The sequence below is a fragment of the Buteo buteo genome, chromosome 2 (assembly GCF_964188355.1).
Source record: "Buteo buteo chromosome 2, bButBut1.hap1.1, whole genome shotgun sequence".
NCBI lineage: Eukaryota > Metazoa > Chordata > Aves > Accipitriformes > Accipitridae > Buteo > Buteo buteo.
Genome location: NC_134172.1, coordinates 23,487,826 through 23,505,329, shown reverse-complemented (window position 1 = coordinate 23,505,329; position 17,504 = coordinate 23,487,826). Strand labels below are relative to the sequence as shown.

At 40.3% G+C, this 17,504-nt stretch overlaps 1 protein-coding gene across 1 annotated transcript in view; it reads right to left on the bottom strand.

Moving 5' to 3' along the window:
- Positions 1 to 17,504, bottom strand: part of RSU1 (Ras suppressor protein 1) — a 112,276-nt gene that overhangs the window by 65,194 nt on the left and 29,578 nt on the right. The window contains exons 5-7 of the mRNA XM_075048341.1: positions 16,580 to 16,698; positions 14,934 to 15,016; positions 14,550 to 14,664 (exon numbers count right to left, since the gene is read on the bottom strand). Coding sequence (XP_074904442.1) covers positions 14,550 to 14,664; positions 14,934 to 15,016; positions 16,580 to 16,698 — 317 coding nt within the window. The remainder of the gene's footprint in view (positions 1 to 14,549; positions 14,665 to 14,933; positions 15,017 to 16,579; positions 16,699 to 17,504) is intronic.

Genomic DNA, 17,504 nt, shown 5'->3' with positions numbered 1-17,504 from the left:
GCCAGTTTTACCTATTCTGTTGACAGGAAGACTTAAGAGACCTGTTAGGGGTTTGCTTGGGTTTTTTTGTTTTGTTTGTTCATTTTATAAATGTTTACCACCCAAAACCAAAACAGTACATGCTCTACTGAAACTCCTCATGACTATGGATGCAACAGGCTGAATTCCAGGATGGTCTAGCCACTGAAATATTTTCTTGTGTTTTTCAAATTAAAGTAAGAAATCTGTGTTACATTTTACATTTATTTTTGTTAATTTTATGATGAAGAGAGGCCTACACTTCCCCCAGAAAGCTAAAGTAACAAATAAAAAAAATAAAATAATCTTTAACTATAGGAAACAAAACAAAGAAAAATTACAAGGTTTTGAAGACTGACTGAGCCAAGCTGTCAGAGAAATCTGAAATCAACCTGATGTGCTAGCTTTTCAAAACTAAAAGCACTTGTGTAAGCTGCATGAGCACACATGCACGCTACAGGAGCTGCTGCAAGCTGTGTGCTTGCTGGCCGTTTCAGTTGCATGTTCTACATTACAGCTAATCCCTGATGCGTTTCTCTCCGTAAAAAGGGTTAACACAATTAAAGACAGACCATTATACCGTGTGAAAAGATGTCATGCATCTCATATTGGCCTACCAACAAGTTACCATTACCTTAGCAAGCTCATCTGTCAGCTGTCTGAGGCCTGTTCTTTTGAAATAACAACAGGCAGGGAGCATTTCACCCCTGTCAGTCAGGCGGCAATAGCCCTCGCTGCCTCACGCTTCAGTGCGCCTCGTTAGGAGCCTCGCACCCATCTCCTTTATTAAGGGACTCTGCAGCCCTGTTCTAACAAGAATCAGGAAGCAGGATTAAGTACTGTGACAAAGAGGACCTAATAAGCTAGAAACTGGTGTGTCTAAATCTATGCTGGCTCAAGGCACAGGCTCACGCTGCTCGCTATTCAGTTTTCAGGCACAGGCCACCGGGGAAGCAAGCCAGCACTGTGATTAGCTGTAACCCTCTGACCAGTGCTGCTATGAAGATCATGTGTCACTCAGGGGCTTGCTTTGCAATTGCAAATTGGATTTTCCATTTTATTACCTGCAAAAAAACCACATACATTGCTCTCCAAAACTACCAACGCTGTAAGCACTCCCTTGTAATTACGGCTCTGCAAGTACTGCATCAAGGTAAAATGATCAATCTGTGTACAACTAATAAAAATAGTTAAATTTGGGGAGGCAAGCTTGGCCCAATCATGGGTCAAATTCAATGTTGCTTACAGGAATAAGTCACACATTCCCAAAATCTCAGTAGCCAGGGTCTCAGCTGAATCCTCTCATCCCGAGCTGTGTCAGAAATTTATCGCCCAGGGAAAACTGCCGTATGTTTCCATCCCCGCAGCGCACTGCCCACTTCCATTCCAAATACCACATGGCCCATTTCAACGTAATTGTAATAAATACTATTCTATAAAGCCAAAGAAGCCTTACAGCAAAAAGAGGACTGCTCAATCAAAATGAACTGTAGGTCCCCATGCCAAAGTAATCACGTAATTTTCCTCTGTCTTCTGTTTCTCCCCAAAACACTCTGGGGGCAGGTACAGATATTACTTTTTAACTTCAGAGGTAAGAGGCAGGCAGAGGCTCTAATGGTAAAATTAACCTAATTACAGAGGAAATTGGGGCATCTGGAAGTCCACCATCCGCCCTGAAATCCACCCCCTCCCTGCCCAGGACGTCCCTCTGGGAGCCCTGCCGGCAGCAGCTGGCCTGGCAGCCCGTACCACCGGCCACCTACAGCTGGAGCGAGAGGTCAGCTGCCACCCCACAGCCCAGGGTTTTTAATTGAAGAATTTAATCAAGTGTTGTAGTGCAAAAAGGAACAACCCATCTGCCCTCATAGCAAGCACCAGGCAGACAGTGGGTCCTCCTCTGCAGAGGAGTAAAGGAGGACTGCCTCACAGAAAGCAGGAAGGACAGGGCACCGGACGCTTTAAACTCCTCCCCGTTTGGTACTGAAATTTCCATCTGGAAATGAAGGACAGAAATGGGCAGAAAGTTAGGCAGGGTAAGAAGTCTTGGAGAGCCTACCTCACCTCATCAGCACTAGGGAAGAAACAGAGTCTAACACTTCTGCCACAAGGCAAGCCACTTGAGAAGAAAGAAATCACATAATTAAAACTGAGACAGGAAGGAAATGTGTCACTCCTGCATCACCATACATTGCTTGGGGCCGTATCCTGTGTCCTTTCTGTGCTTACAGCTAAACCATCCGTGAATCAAGGGCTTACCTAATTCTGCTCCGGCTGCAGGACATCCAGGAGTCCCAAGCACGAGGTCAGTCTCAGTGAGACCTCAGGAACAGTATGTGGTGGGGTAACCAAACACATGGGAGCCCTGCATGAGCCCTTCTGCCCCAGTGCACCGAGATGAACCCAGCAGCATGGAAGAGATGATCAAACCTGCCTGAAGCAATGGCTCTGGTACCAGGCTCACCGCAGGAGTGCTGTGCAGCGGGACACCTTACAGATGTGTCCCTGTCCCCTCCCATCCCCAACAGTCTCCTTGCCTAGACCTTTTTTTATGGCAGCACTGTCCTAAGAAATGCTGTTATTCCATCCCTGCAGCACTAGAGCCATGGACCAGGGAAAAAGCCATGGCAGATGCGCCTTCATGCATATTGTCTAACAGTAGCGTCAGCAGAACACTATCCCCAGGCCTTTAGGAAATTTATATACTGTTCTGCTACACAGATCACATCAAATCCCTCGGATATTTTTAGTAAGCAAAATACAAAATTGCCTCTAGTAAAAATCCAAAGTACTGAAGTACTGAAGATTCAATCACAAAATGCATTAGGGTTGGAGATTGCATTGGTTATTGCTGGTTAGTTCTTTCCATGCACATCAGCCTATTAAAAAATATTTGTTTATCATCTCTAAAATTTGGCATAACTAGTAAACTAAAATTGTGTTTCTTCATAACAGACTTAAAGTTCTTGCTATTTTGCCATACTGAAAGCGTCAACTCCACTGAAATGCATTACAGTCACATGCTTCTGGTAAGAGAGGAGAAGGCTATCTTTAAGACTAGTCAGCACAGCCCCCTTCCTAGATCACAGAAATGTTTTTCAAATTATTTTTGAGTGCTTCTAAAATTATTCTTATAAATAAATAATGAAAATTATATATCCCAGAACCCAGATCTAACATGCTTAAAGAACCTTCTAATTTCTAAGCCTGAAGGATACTTTTTTTAAGCTTTCTATCTTGAACAGACATAGATCTCCATGTAGGAAGAATGCAAAGTGGACATATGCTGCTACAATGAGCAGACACTGAAAAGAGAACAGAGTCTGGAAAAGAGAAGAACAAGAGATAAAGGTCTAACAGCTGACTGCTGTGGATGACCTGCACAGAATGACCAAAAGCCTTCTAAAAGGAGCCAGCTGTGTGGTTTAGAAATAGCTGATCTTGGCTTTTTTTTTTTCTGCCTCAGCACTCATTGCATCTAAAGATGATCCTGAACCATTAAGTTTGATTGGATCAGTGTGACTGAAGTTCCGTGTTTAACCCACCTTAAAAACAAAATGTTCCTATGCCTAACTAGTAAGCTGTGCAGACCTGAAAACTGTCTGGTACCCAAATCTCTTGTTAGCTGCCACCTGGAAGCTACAGTAAATAGATCTACACCAGTATGCATACTTTTAATTTTAATGTATTCTAACTTATGCCATCCATTTATCACTGCTTAAATTCAGAGCTCCCACAGCCATGGATGGACAGAAGGGACATCTTGTATGACAGTGGGCACACCTCATCCTGAGTGATGTTAAAGGGAAAAGGCAGCTACAGTGTCCCTGCACCTCCCTCAATAAATCTATCCTACATTTGCTCTAAAACATGATAGTTAATGTTTTTTGTTATTTTCCTTCAGTGCTGTTGAAGTAAGTGGTTTGTGTGAACATTTGTATTTTGCTCAACTGCCTGCAAAGGTCAGAAAAGAGTTCATAAAAGCAAATAAAATGCTGCCTCCCACAGTCATGTTTGCAGAAATAAGTGTCAGAGCCAGTGATAATGCTACCTATCGCTTTGACCAAGGGTGTCTCCAGACTTCCCAGGCTCCTCCTGTCCATTAGATCTAGCCTGCAAGCATGTCTTATAGGCAACTATAAGCCCCTCACCCTTTTGTGATGTAGGATACATGGAGCGTATAATATTTACCTAATGTACTTATACTTACGGTATAGTAAGGCACGACTAGTGTACATAGGCATTACTTCACTACAAACAAAAGAAAACAGAACGAACACAAACCTGACTTGTCCTTTCCACTCGAACGCCCCTTGGCAACACTTTAAATACTTTCAAAAATTAAAAGGTGAAATAAAGTAATTAAACAACTCTGACATTTGAGAACTGAACATTGGCATTCAGGATAAGAAACATGATCCTAGCTGTAAAATGCCAGATCAACGCTTCTTTGCAATGGTTTAAATTCATCCCTAGTGGAGCTTCATTAAAATCAATGGAAATAATTTTTAGCCTGTATACTGTTGTTACGCATCTGTGTCCCATTGATACTCTGACTCACCTTCCAGCCTACACTCTACTGCGCTGACCTCAAGGAGAGTCCTCAGGCTGTAACACACCCCTTTCAGTGATTACTCTTAAGACTGCAATTTAAATGTTCTTTCCCTTTACAACAAAAAGGTCTTACTCTCTCACTGTTGTACATAAGGACAGGAGGAATAAAATTAGTTGTATTGCTTTATTTAGATAGAAATACCCTTGAATCCTGTTTTATTAAATGCTAAGTAAGGGATCAATCCACTACACCAAATTTAAACTTAGGTTGTATGTAAAAATATGTCTGTCCTGGCTTGTTATAGATTTGCTTTACACTACAGGGCTTATAATTTTTATTACTTTTGTGGCATGTGCTTTGTCTCCAAAGAGAGAGAGATTGGTTTAAGCGTAGGGGTGGAAGAAATATCATGACTATTATGTCATAAAAATGATACCAAAGCAATATAATTGTGAATTACGTCTTAAAATCTATGTTAAAAAAAAATGAAAATACATACTGATTTCTATGCCACAAAGTGTTATCAAAAGCAAATGATTTTTACACCAATCTTAAGCACATGTAAGCTGTGTATTGGTAACTCCTATCATTCCTATAAACAAGTAAGATCATCTTTGCTTTGAAGACCTCTATCACTTTTGAGGGATTAGTCACAGAGAGAGTAGATTTAAACAGTAGTTATAAAGGAGCAGTAACACAACAGAGAGCAAAGACTTCTTGTACAAAAGTGAAGTGTGACTCAATCTTTTTGGAACCAGTAGAAATATTCACAGAAATATTCAGTATGATAAACAAATCTACAGCTCCATAGCATATGTCAAAAATACACATTTGCTTATTGATGAGTTTCTTTGCACTAAAAGAAAACCAGTAAATCTAAACCTAGACAGAAGCATCTCCAAAAGATCAATCCCAGCAACACTTTTGCCCTTTCACCCCTACATTCTTGTACTGGAGAAGGTCTAACAGTTATCACTTGGAGTCACCAAGCACTTCAGCATTTGTGGTGGTTTTACTTAACAGGGGAAAAGGTTCAAGTCTCAAATATAAAGAAGTCAGATTCAGTACATACAAATAAACCAAACAGATACTCCAGAGCATCCATCAGACAGAAGCAGGCTGGAAGTCTTCCTCTGACTGCATTCCTCACCACACAGATGGGAATGTCTGTAGCCTCACCTGTGAGCATTAGACAGGAAGCCCCAGGGTAAGAGAAGGCTGAATGAGCAATCTGAAAGCCAACCACCGAAGCCTAAGCCCATCCTCAGTTTTAGAATTATTTTCAGGGACAAAAAACAGGAATGCAGATATTGTAACATCACACATTATTCTAACAACTTCTCAGATGTAAATGAGAATTTCCAATAATGAGTTCAGAGATTAGACCGCAACTTGAATGTTTGCTTGAATACATCTAACACTAGATCTCTGTCAGTTTAGTAATTGAAAAATTTAACAAAGACATTTCAAACAGAAAAACACCTGGTCTGAAAAACATGAGGAGATGGAGACTCTGCTAGTGGTGTCTTGTTCAAATGGTTCATCACTGTTAAAATGCATTCTTTATTTCAGTGCTGACCTGAGCTGCCTTAGTTCTCAAACACTGCTGCTGCTTCTGCCCACCTACATGGCAGAAAGATGACCTGTGCTTCCTTCTCATGGAGTTAGTGAGGATTGGCAGCTAAGTCTCCTCTCACTCTTCCCTTTGATAGGTTAAAGACTTTCATTATTCTGTGTGATCCCAGAATAGCTACTCCATTTGCTTCAACTCTTAGAAAAAGGACCACAGCTTAAATAAATAAAGTAAAAGCTGACTAACTAAATCTTGAATTCTTTACCCTGGATGTAAAGGTGAAGTGGTATAGGGCAAACTGGTATTGCCTCAGCTACCGCTATTAAAAATCTATGGGAAGATGATTTTACTCTCCAGCACTGTCCCACCTCAACCTTCCACAGAAGAGTTTAAAACAAAGCGAATTTAGACCTGAGATATTTATACAAAATTTCAGCATCATAGCAAAGGTCAGCCAGAATCATTATACCAAAGGGTAATGGGGAGTCTGGCACAAGGAGACTTCCACTCCAGAATGTGACAGGACTGAAGATGCAGCCTGGGAAAGACAATAGAACGGATGAAATGCTGAACTTCTCCCTTAAACCACATTTCAGGTATTAAGTACAGGCAGAATATAGACCTAAGCTGGCTGGGCAAACTCACATTTTCAGGTGACAAGAGGAGTGGTTAACTCTCTGGGAACAAGGGGAGAGACCTGGCAATTTCTACCATCACTCCACACAACAAACCTGACCTTAGCAGGACAACTAGTAGAAAGAGTAAATAATATTAACATTCACAGATGAAAGCCACAAACCAGTAACTTATTCAATGCAGCACACAAAGCAATCCTAGCCAAACAACACTCTGCTAACGGCTTGTACTTCCACATGACGAATCACGCTGTTTCAACAGCCAAAATCCACCACACACAGCCTTCAGGTACCAAGGCAACCACAGCCCAGCTGATGCCGTTGTGTGGGTAGTACGGCAGAAGAAACAGCATCTTGACAAAAATCCAAGAAATTACTTCAAAATGTTTCCTATACTCGTTCTAAAATTATTTCAAATTACTTACGACTTGATTAAATTCATTTCTCCCACATTCCTAATGTAAGAGAGACACCATTTACTAGAAGACCTACAAGTATTGCTAAGTTTCATGGATTCCTTTCTTTGAAAGGTGACACAGTGTGCCAGAAATACTATTTCCTTCACTGCTCTGCGTAACAAATGTCCGGTGCTGACTGGGATCTCAAGGGGCAAACCAACAGTCACTGCTAAATGTTCCCAGTGAAGAAACCCAAGAAACACACTATGTGGCAGATGGGTTTTGGAACAAAGGGAATTAACGTGATGTCAAAGTAGTTTAACATCAAAGATGTTTTAATGGCACAGGAAATATTACAGGTTTAGAGGATCAGCATCCCAATTTATTTTGAAATATATTGCACATTTTTTCCAATCTCAGAAACTCCCCTGGGATTCTCAATTACACAGAAATTCAACAGAGCATTCTCTCTTTGAAGGGTCCCTATCAGACCAAAATCTAGTTAATTTAAAAATATGAGTTCAAAAAGGATTCATTGTATTGCTTTTGCCCCGCACCTTTGAAACTTCCATTCAAACACAGGTTGCCAAGTACTCAGAAAAGCGAAACCACTTTTAAGTACTATGGAACACGTGAAATGAACCAAATTTAACAACAAATATAACATTTGCTTAGATTGGCTCTAATTACAGTACTCTTACCTACCACAGCTCTGATGGAACAGATGAAGTATTTGCTGACAGAAACATCATTATTATGCTGATGGTACTTAGAGTACAGTCAACATTAGGAAAGCCTACACACACACTGTAGTCATCTGAGAAGTGACAGTAGGACTTGCATATTTTAAAAACTAATGTAAGATCAAATCTGAATCTTGGCAAGTTTGGCAAGAATTACAGCAGTGTAAGGAAATGAATGCCTTTGGTGTAAATCTAAATAATGGGCTATAGAAAACATCTTTCTGTGTATAATGAAACTGCAAAGTTGTCATCTCTTCCCATACACCTTAATTCCCATCAAGGACTCTGTGGAATCAGCCTGGTTTCTAACTACGTAAAAAGTGGTGGGGTTTGGTGGCAGTGGTTTTTTCATACTGTAACACAAAATAAGCCTAAAACGAGAAACACAGTTAGAATATTCACAGATTTTCAGAGATGCTTTTCTTACATAAAAAAATCTGTCTCTGACCTATCTTGCTATGTACATTTTTCTCTTATTCCTTAACTAATAACTGCTACATCAGTAGTCCTAGAAAACAAGTTATTTTGTTTATCCACTGGTAAGTTTAGTAAAAGTCCTTACTTTCTTACACCACCTTTGCCTTAGTTCCAAAAGTAGAAACAGGTGGTTTTTTTTTAAATTGCAAGGTATCAATTAGTTGTTCCAGTGCTCAGAGCTGGTGCCCAAAGAGCCCCAGGATGTTCAGGCTTCCAACAGGCACCACAGACCTGTATTTGCAGGTTTGAGCAGCATTGTTATGACACAGGTAGGGTGCAGTGACAGTTTATACTGAAATAAGAAAAGTTTGGAGTTTACATCAAGTATATTTAGAAAAGAAATATCTTTTGTGAAATAAGTGATTCCTATGTTTGCACATGTCTGTTATAATTACCTAAGTAAACTGCTATTTCGATTAATATTAACTTGAACAAACAACTGCAGCAACTACTTTGCGTAATATAATATTCACTCACAAACTCTAGAGTCATTTCAAAAGGCTAAATTTTAAAATGCCTTCCTGTGATGGAAATATTGAGACTTTTGGCAGGATTCCTTGAACTTTCCATTTAAAGCCAATCCTTTATCCACAGAAGATAATTTAGCTGTTCAAAATGAAAAAATTATGAAAGAATTACTTAGCCATTCTGACATACAGATTTAATTTACAAAATGTTTGACTGTCCTTAAAAATGAACACGGCTACTTACCCCATCAAGTTGGTTTTTTTTCTTTTTTAAAGAGCTTGAATTTTCCACTTTTCAAGTATGTACCTACCTTCCCAGTTTTGATAGTGTCTCCCTTTACCTGAGGAAATTATTTGATAAACTAGACAGTATTGAATAGTATACTTAAAAGCCATTGATACCAACATTCAGTTTTAGAAAAAGAGGATGGTAATTAAAAATGCCTCCTTAGAAATCACTGTTCTTCCCATATGCATAAATATGAGCAAACTCCATGTATGTGTGCACAAACCTGTGTTGGAGGCAGGGTAATGAACACAGTCAACATTAGAATCTGGGTTTTAAAAATCATGCCATTTGTTTTCACATCAAAAATGCAAACCTACAGATAAGCTAGTTATATTCTCTGGGTGGCTATTTACATTTAGCTACAACTTTGTGAATTTAGCTACTTTGTGAACATTCTGCACCATATACTACTTTTACACTGCTGACTCCGTTAAGAAAATCTTTTGTGTGGCACATATGGGTCCACCCAGATGACCATACAATGAACTTAAAACACCATCGTTGATCTTACTAATTGCATCTGCCACTTCACGTGGTTCTTACTTCTACTCTGCTTTCTTTCCAAACACTGTTCCAATTGTTAAATGGTCAGAATACACAAAGTGACAGATTTAGTGCTTCCCTGGCAATTTATATAACTGACTGCAACTCTGTTTTTGCAGTGAATCATGATTTATTTGTCTCGCAATGCAGCACATAACCTTTTAAATGCTAGGGAAAAAAATGCCAGTGCTTCTTTAAAGTTTATATATGACTGCCCACCACCATTCCTCATGAACGCGTTTTTGAGAGACAAACGATAAAAACAAGCTGCAAATTCCACCCACCTACTCCCGGCCATTTCCTGCGTTCATCACTCACAAGTACTGTATTTACAGACAGGCACCCTCACGGAGAGCACCAGTGCACTCTTCTAGACCCCTCTTTTCCTCCTGGGCAAGAATATTTTTCTTAAATTAGTGATAGGTATTCTCTGCTAAACACAGAGGAGGATAATACTGATCTCCCCCAGCCCTCTCACTGGCATGTGCCATGCTCAATCACATCAGGTGAAATTCAGAGCAGGCTGCGGTGTTTTATTTATTGGTATCTCTCTCCATTCCAAAATTGTGATCCCAATGCCTGTCTGTGGCCTTTTCTCATACCCTACTCTCCATGCCTTCTGCACTTATTTCTATTACCTTTAAAAACCAGTTTAATGTACTCCTCCACTTCTCCTCATTCAAATACACTGTTTTATTCTGGTGTTTATGTTGTGCCCATCTCCCTGGTAAATGAACATCTAATGACTCATTGGTGTCCACCAGTGCCTGAACTAAGACAGTCAAAAGCCTTCAGCACCTTTAATTATGAAAGTGATAATGAGAGAAGAAAGATTGTTTACTTTAAGTGGAACAGCAGTACCTCCATTTAATGCAAATAGGACCTGCTCATTGAAAAGCTATTTATCCAACATGCACAGCACAAAGTATTTGCATAGCTCTCCTTACATTATAATTCAATTTTAAAAATTTAGGAGGGACAACTCAGGAAGCAGATAAATTTGTTTTCCCCTCAGATGGCGACTACGGAATTAGCAGTCCATTCATTAGGGTGTAACACTCACATACCATCTTTCATTGGCAGACCTTAAAACTGTCTGCAAAGGTGTGCTTCTCTAAATTGCCCTAGTTTGCAGAAGAGAAAACAGGGCTGCAGAGATGAAGTGACTTTTTCTAATCATTCAGCAGATTCATGCTTGCCTGTGGCCTGCTGCTACTTGATTTCAAACAAGCCCTCCAAAGCTCAGCCTAGTGCTCCATTTACTAAAATCCATTTCCTAAATGTTTGTCTATATATTTAAAAAACAAGCAAGAACATTGCTTTGCACAGTAAATATGCTTACAAGTTGCACAAGTTACAAATCTAGACTTCAATGTAATGTTCTCTGGAAATATACCCCAAAATCTAGACTATTTTAAATATGTGACATAGTTCTAGTGCTACACATGGCATAGACTGCAATAAATATAATGCCAACTGATCATGAATAAGCATCTTGGGCAAGACCATAAAATGAAACATTTGTAAATTAATACATGAAAAGAAAATATAATTTATAGAATAGCATATGAGTAATAAAGAACAGACATAACAAGGACTTAAGCTGTGTGTCGTGGTTTAACCCCAGCCAGCAACTAAGCACCACGCAGCCGCTCACTCACTTCCCCCCCATCCAGTGGGATGGGGGAGAAAATCAGGAAAAGAAGTAAAACTCCTGGGTTGAGATAAGAACGGTTTAATAGAACAGAAAAGAAGAAACTAATAATGATAATGATAACACTAATAAAATGACAACAGTAAGTAATAAAAGGATTGAAATGTACAAATGATGCACAGGGCAATTGCTCACCACCCGCCGACCGACACCCAGCCAGTCCCCGAGCGGCAATTCCCTGCCCCCACTTCCCAGTTCCTAAACTAGATGGGACGTCACATGGTATGGAATACACCGTTGGCCAGTTTGGGTCAGGTGCCCTGGCTGGGCATGAGAAGCTGAAAAATCCTTGACTATAGTCTAAACACTACTGAGCAACAACTGAAAACATCAGTGTTATCAACATTCTTCACATACTGAACTCAAAACATAGCACTGTACCAGCTACTAGGAAGACAGTTAACTCCATCCCGGCTGAAACCAGGACACTGTGTCAGTGCACCTCATCCTGACCAGGTGGGGCAAAATTACAAGTCCTTTTTCTGTATTGTTCTATACTGCAAACAAATGTTAACTAAAAGGAAAAGTGCTTCCCTTGGCCATCCTGAGTTTTGCAGGTCAGCGCAAAATAAACATCAAGAATTTTGTTTCAAACATTTCCATTTGGTTTGTACAATGATGATAAAACCATTTGAAGGTAATTTGCTGTTATGCTTGTAAGGCAACAGCATGTTTAGGACATTTAATTAGCCACAGAAGTTGGTTAGACTCAGTGCAGCATTTAACTTCCACTTTCTAGAAAAAACGAAGGCTATAATTTAGGAAGCTACATAAAAGTATATTTGCAGATACTACATGCTTCTGAACTGTTATTGCTGTTGAAAAAGACTTTAGAAATAAATATGACTTTGACAAAAAGCTAAAGAAGGACCTGTGTCAAAGAATAAACATCTGAAATTAACGAAACAAGAACAACTTTCATGTACCAGTGGTGAGGAAAAAAAAATAAAAAGGCAAAAAACTCAGCATCATATAGTCCACTAAATTGATAAAAGACAAAAAACCCACGCTGGACAAACAAATAAGAGTCAAAATAAGCATCTTCCCCCACTTCATAGAAAAAAAGCAGACACCTTCCTTTGCTGTATGAAACAAAAAGCATAGATTGCAGACTGTCATGTTTATGCACACAGCTGCCACATTCTCTGATGGGTTCAAGCAAGTTATTATGACAACAATTTTGCTTTGTCATGCTAACTTCAGTCACTATCTTTCTGAGTTTTGGGAACTATTATTTGGAAGGTACTACTAAAAACAAAGAAGCTTCCTGGTTTGGGTTTGTGTGGCGGGGTTTTGGTAGCAGGGGAGGGGCCGCAGGGCCGGCTCCTGTGAGAAGCTGCTGGAAGCTTCCCCGGCTCCAAGTCGGACCCGCCGCTGGCCCAGGCCGAGCCCATCAGCCACGGTGGTAGCGCCTCTGGGAGAACAGATTTAGGAAGGAGAACTGGTAGTGAGTAGGGGCACTGGAATGTGAGAGGAACCCCTCTGCACTGACCCCTCAGGTCAGTGAGGGAGGAGGGGTGCCTGAGGAGGTGGATGCCCCTGCAGCCCGTGGTGAGATGGCAGGCTGTCCTCCTTGCAGCTGGAGCAGGCTCCTGGCAGGACCTGTGGCCCTGTGGAGAGAGGAGCCCACGCTGGAGCAGGTTTTCTGGCAGGACTTGTGGCTCCATGGGGGACCCACGCTGGAGCCGTGTTCTCCTGAAGGACTGCACACCGTGAAAGGGACCCATGCTGGAGCAGTTCGTGGAGAACTGCAGCCCGTGGGAAGGACCCACTTTGGAGAAGTTCGTGGAGGACTGTCTCCTGTGGGAGGGACCCAAGGCTGGAGCAGGGGAAGACCGTGAGGAGTCCTCCCCCTGAGGAGGATGAAGCAGCAGAAATAACGTGTGATGAACTGATCGCAATCCCCACTCACCGTCCCCCTGCGCTGCTGGCGGGGAGGGGGCGGGGGGAGTAGGTAGAGAATCCGGGAGTGAAGCTGTGCCGAGGAAGAAGGGAGGGGTGGAGGGAAGGTGTTTTCAGATTTGGTTTTACTTCTCATTATCCTACTGTGATTTGATTGGTAACAAATTAAACTGATTTTGTTTTTTTCCCCAAGTCAAGTCTATTTTGCCCCTAATGATAATGATAAGTGATCCCTCCCTGTCCTTGTGTCGACCCACGAGCCTTTTGTTATATTTTCTCCTTCCTATCCCACTGGTGGGGAGGAGTGAGTGAGCGGCCACGTGGTGCTCTGTTGCTGGCTGAGCTTAAACCATGACACTTCCCTATATAACAGTCCACAATAACATGAAACAAGGAATAAACCCTGTGAACAAGTGTTTCAACAACAGGTAATTGATGCAGCTACATTATTCCCAACAAAAATATTTTATGACAATCTTTAAAAAGATCTGAAACCAAATTCTGGCTTGGGGCAAACAGACACAACTTCAATAGAAGTTAATGCCCCTCACGTAAAATGGAATACTGCAATACAAATTCAGCAAAATCAATACTTAAGTTCCAAAGAAAAACTCTATCTTATAGGTTGAAAGAAGCCACTTGTAATCATATTTAAATGGCCAGTATCACAAATTCAAAGTACATCAACCAGCTGTACCTCTTTAAGTGAAAAAGCTGTCAACTCACCAAGAAAGGTAGGCTACTGAAACAGAAAAATGAAAAATTCCTCTAATTTAGCTATATTTTACGCTAGTTGATCAAACTTCCATTTTTACAGGCATAGTCACAAAAAAGCCACTAATGCCGCTGTCATTTTTTCTTAATACAGTTTTGGCTGATCCAAATAGTATTCTCAAAACCCAGCCAGAGACAACAATAGCTTTGCAGACCCGGTATTTATGATATGTTATACAAAGCAAGATGCTATATACAAATTGGCCATCAGGTGTACTAATACACAAGGAAACATAACATGTAAAAAACTAATAAAAACAAACACACATTGTCTTCTGGCCCCTCCTGCATATCCAGTAGGAGTGAAAAAGTGAGCGTTTCTCAGAGGGAAGTAAATATTAGCAGCAATGACAACTTAAGCATAATCATTTCCTAGAGTTTAACAACTAGTTTCGTTTCAGAGGAAACAGAGTACACCATTATTGCTATTATTCAAATAAATAAAGGATCATCCATAATCTTACCTAGTTCTGGGGGCAGCACAGTAAGACGATTTCCCTGGATATGAAGTTCCTTAAGCTGAGTGAGCTCACCAATTTCTTTAGGCAGTGATACCAGGTCATTGTCTCTAAGACTCAGCTGAGAGTGAATATAAAGTAGTCAGAACAATTTTCAGTTACCATAAAGCAGCCTAAAAAGAACTCTACTCCCTCTGTCCCCACCTTTCTCCTAAACACTCAATTCTTCCAATTTATTTACAAGTGTCTGCTGGTAAACAAGAAACAGTTCCAGGTGTAGTGGTCTATTCCTGCAAACATACCCTACTACTCCTCAAATTGACTAGTTTCTATTCCTACAAGCATTGCAAAAGTGAATTGATTTTCCAAGAATTTAGATAAATTACTTACTATCTGCAACTTTGTGAGCTTCCCAATATCTGGCGGCAGGATTTCAAAATCGTTGTCACTTAGATAGAGTGCACGCAGGGTGGCTGCAAATTAAATAGCAATATATAAACAGGGTGGCATATAACCCAACCATTTGAGGTCTAATCAATAAAAGGGAGTCAGGTTTGATTAATAATCCTGACTTGGTGAAAAGCCTTTGACATACCCAGGGCTCACAATAATAACAAGCAGGTCAAACTTAGATTTACTGGCTTATTGTATTGTTGGTGAGTTCAGGAAAACATCTATATTCAAAAGGACTGGCACAATTAACAATTTCTACAATAGTAGACTCTGGCAAGGACTGGCACAATTAACAATTTCTACAATAGCAGACTCTGGCAGGTTCTGGCATATAGTCTCAATGCTCAGCTGTCAGAATACAGTCATTACTCTTTATTACCCCCGATTCTTATTTATTAGATCAATTTGCATTCTAAACAAACATTTAAAAAAAATCATCTGAGTTTTTCGGACAAATACACATCTATGTTAAGATGTGATTAGAAAGCACAGCCTAACGCTAGTAGAGAGACCTTAAAAGAGAGCAACACAGAAGACTCAAATTGTATAATTTGTAATTTCCATGCTTAGTCTCTACAAAAATTCACAGAAAAAGAGATGACCCAGCACAACCATGTAGCTTGTTATTACTGAATGAGCACACATGACAGTTTGAAAAAAAAATTAAAATGGAGACTCATAAAGAACTGTTGGGTGTAGCGGGAAGGAAGGTGGTCAAGTCAGCAAAACCTCTCCTCCCCGCCAGAGATGAGATCCCATTTGTCTTACGCAGTTTACTCCTCCTCCTCTTTTCATTTCATTAAATGTGACCATTTTTAATAATGCTGACTTAAAAATTTCCCTCTGCCTGGTTACAATCACAAGATCTCTCAGTGGCACTGCTTCCTTTCCCCTTGCCCATCACTTTTGCTGCTAAATGCACTGATCCTGAAGCCACTTCAGGATAGTACACTGAAAAGACCAGTAAGGTAGCAGAATCACTGAAATCCAGAAAGTGCCAGAATTCTAAGTTGCTTAGGCAACCATAAAGCAGCCCTTTTGCACATATGCATTACAATACCTTTATTTTAACTCTCTGTGTATTTTTAACATGTGCAAAGGTCAGCTTAGCTCTACCATTCCTGTGCCAAGCTTTGTAACCTTAGCATAATTTTTAACATACTGGACACTTCAACATCCACATGCTGTTAAAACTATTTCAGTAATAAACCATTAGGAACACAATTGTTTCCAGAGACAACACACAACAGTTGCCTTGCAAAACAGTTTACTTTTCCCTGAGGCTTGCATGCTTCCATGAAGTTTTAAGTTTCAACTGAGTATGGGACCCAAGGAAATATTACTTAGAAGAAAACTAATATACCATTACTAACCCAGTCTTCTCATGTCCAATGGTGTCAGGTGATTGTATATCAGTGCTAAATATTGCTGAGCTATGTAGAAATATTCAAGAGACATTCGAAGAAAAACATAAATATCAGAAAAATTCTGTTGGAGTTTGGACTCCATCAAATAAATTTCAACTGCAGAAAGCAAAGCACCATATCATGAAGATTTGTAGAGTTTTTAGAAAAGTTTCTTACTCAGATAGAAGAAGTTTCCTGGTAAAGAATTTTCATTTAAGTTGTTGTAAGTCAAGTCAAGAACCTCTAGAGCTGGTAAAGAGCCAAATCCCCTTGGCAAAGTGTTTAACCGGTTCATGCTGTAGGTAAAGAGGAAAAAACAGAACATGACATCAGTATTTACTTCATCTAGTGGGAGTAATACAGGCAACAAGAGTTTAATTTCTAAAAAATGTAATCTACACCAAGCTTCCCTTTTGTTTTGAAAAGGGGTTGATGCTACAAAATATTGAGCAAGCCTTTTGTGATGGAGACCTTTTTTTATCTCTCACTCCCATAAATATGCCCAAAACTCATGCACTTGCAAGGGATCCTGTCTGTTATGTCAATCAACAGCCACACCTGAAACGGGAAGCACAAAGGAGAGAGGTGCCACAGTGCTATGCTCAGCTTAAACAGTGTGCCACAGAGAAAGCTGGTCCTTGGTAGATTACTTGTCTTCTAGCTAAACTACAAATTACCCTTTTGCACATCAACTTGACCATCTGCCATTCCGCCATACCACATAGCTCTTCACCACGGTACCAAAACCAAAGAGGAATACCTCAACTGCATGGTATTTATGTTCCTTGATAACTGCTGCTCAAACCCCTTCTTAAGAACAGCAAATTTTTGTCACTAGATAACTATTGATGCACATGGAGCATGAGGTAAATGTCAGTCCCCTGACTGATGAGGCTTAGCGTAAATATAGCTTGTTCAGCCAGTCTTAGAGGGTTTAGGATAGCAGTTCCCACTGGCAACAGCCAGAAGAACATGGGGAAATCTAACAGAAGGAAAAGATTTCTCTGATAACCTGGAGCAGACAAGCTACAGAAAACAGTAACTTTTCTCTGACCTCAAAGGGCTTGAACAAGGTGATCCAGATAATCACTAGAGCTGCTGT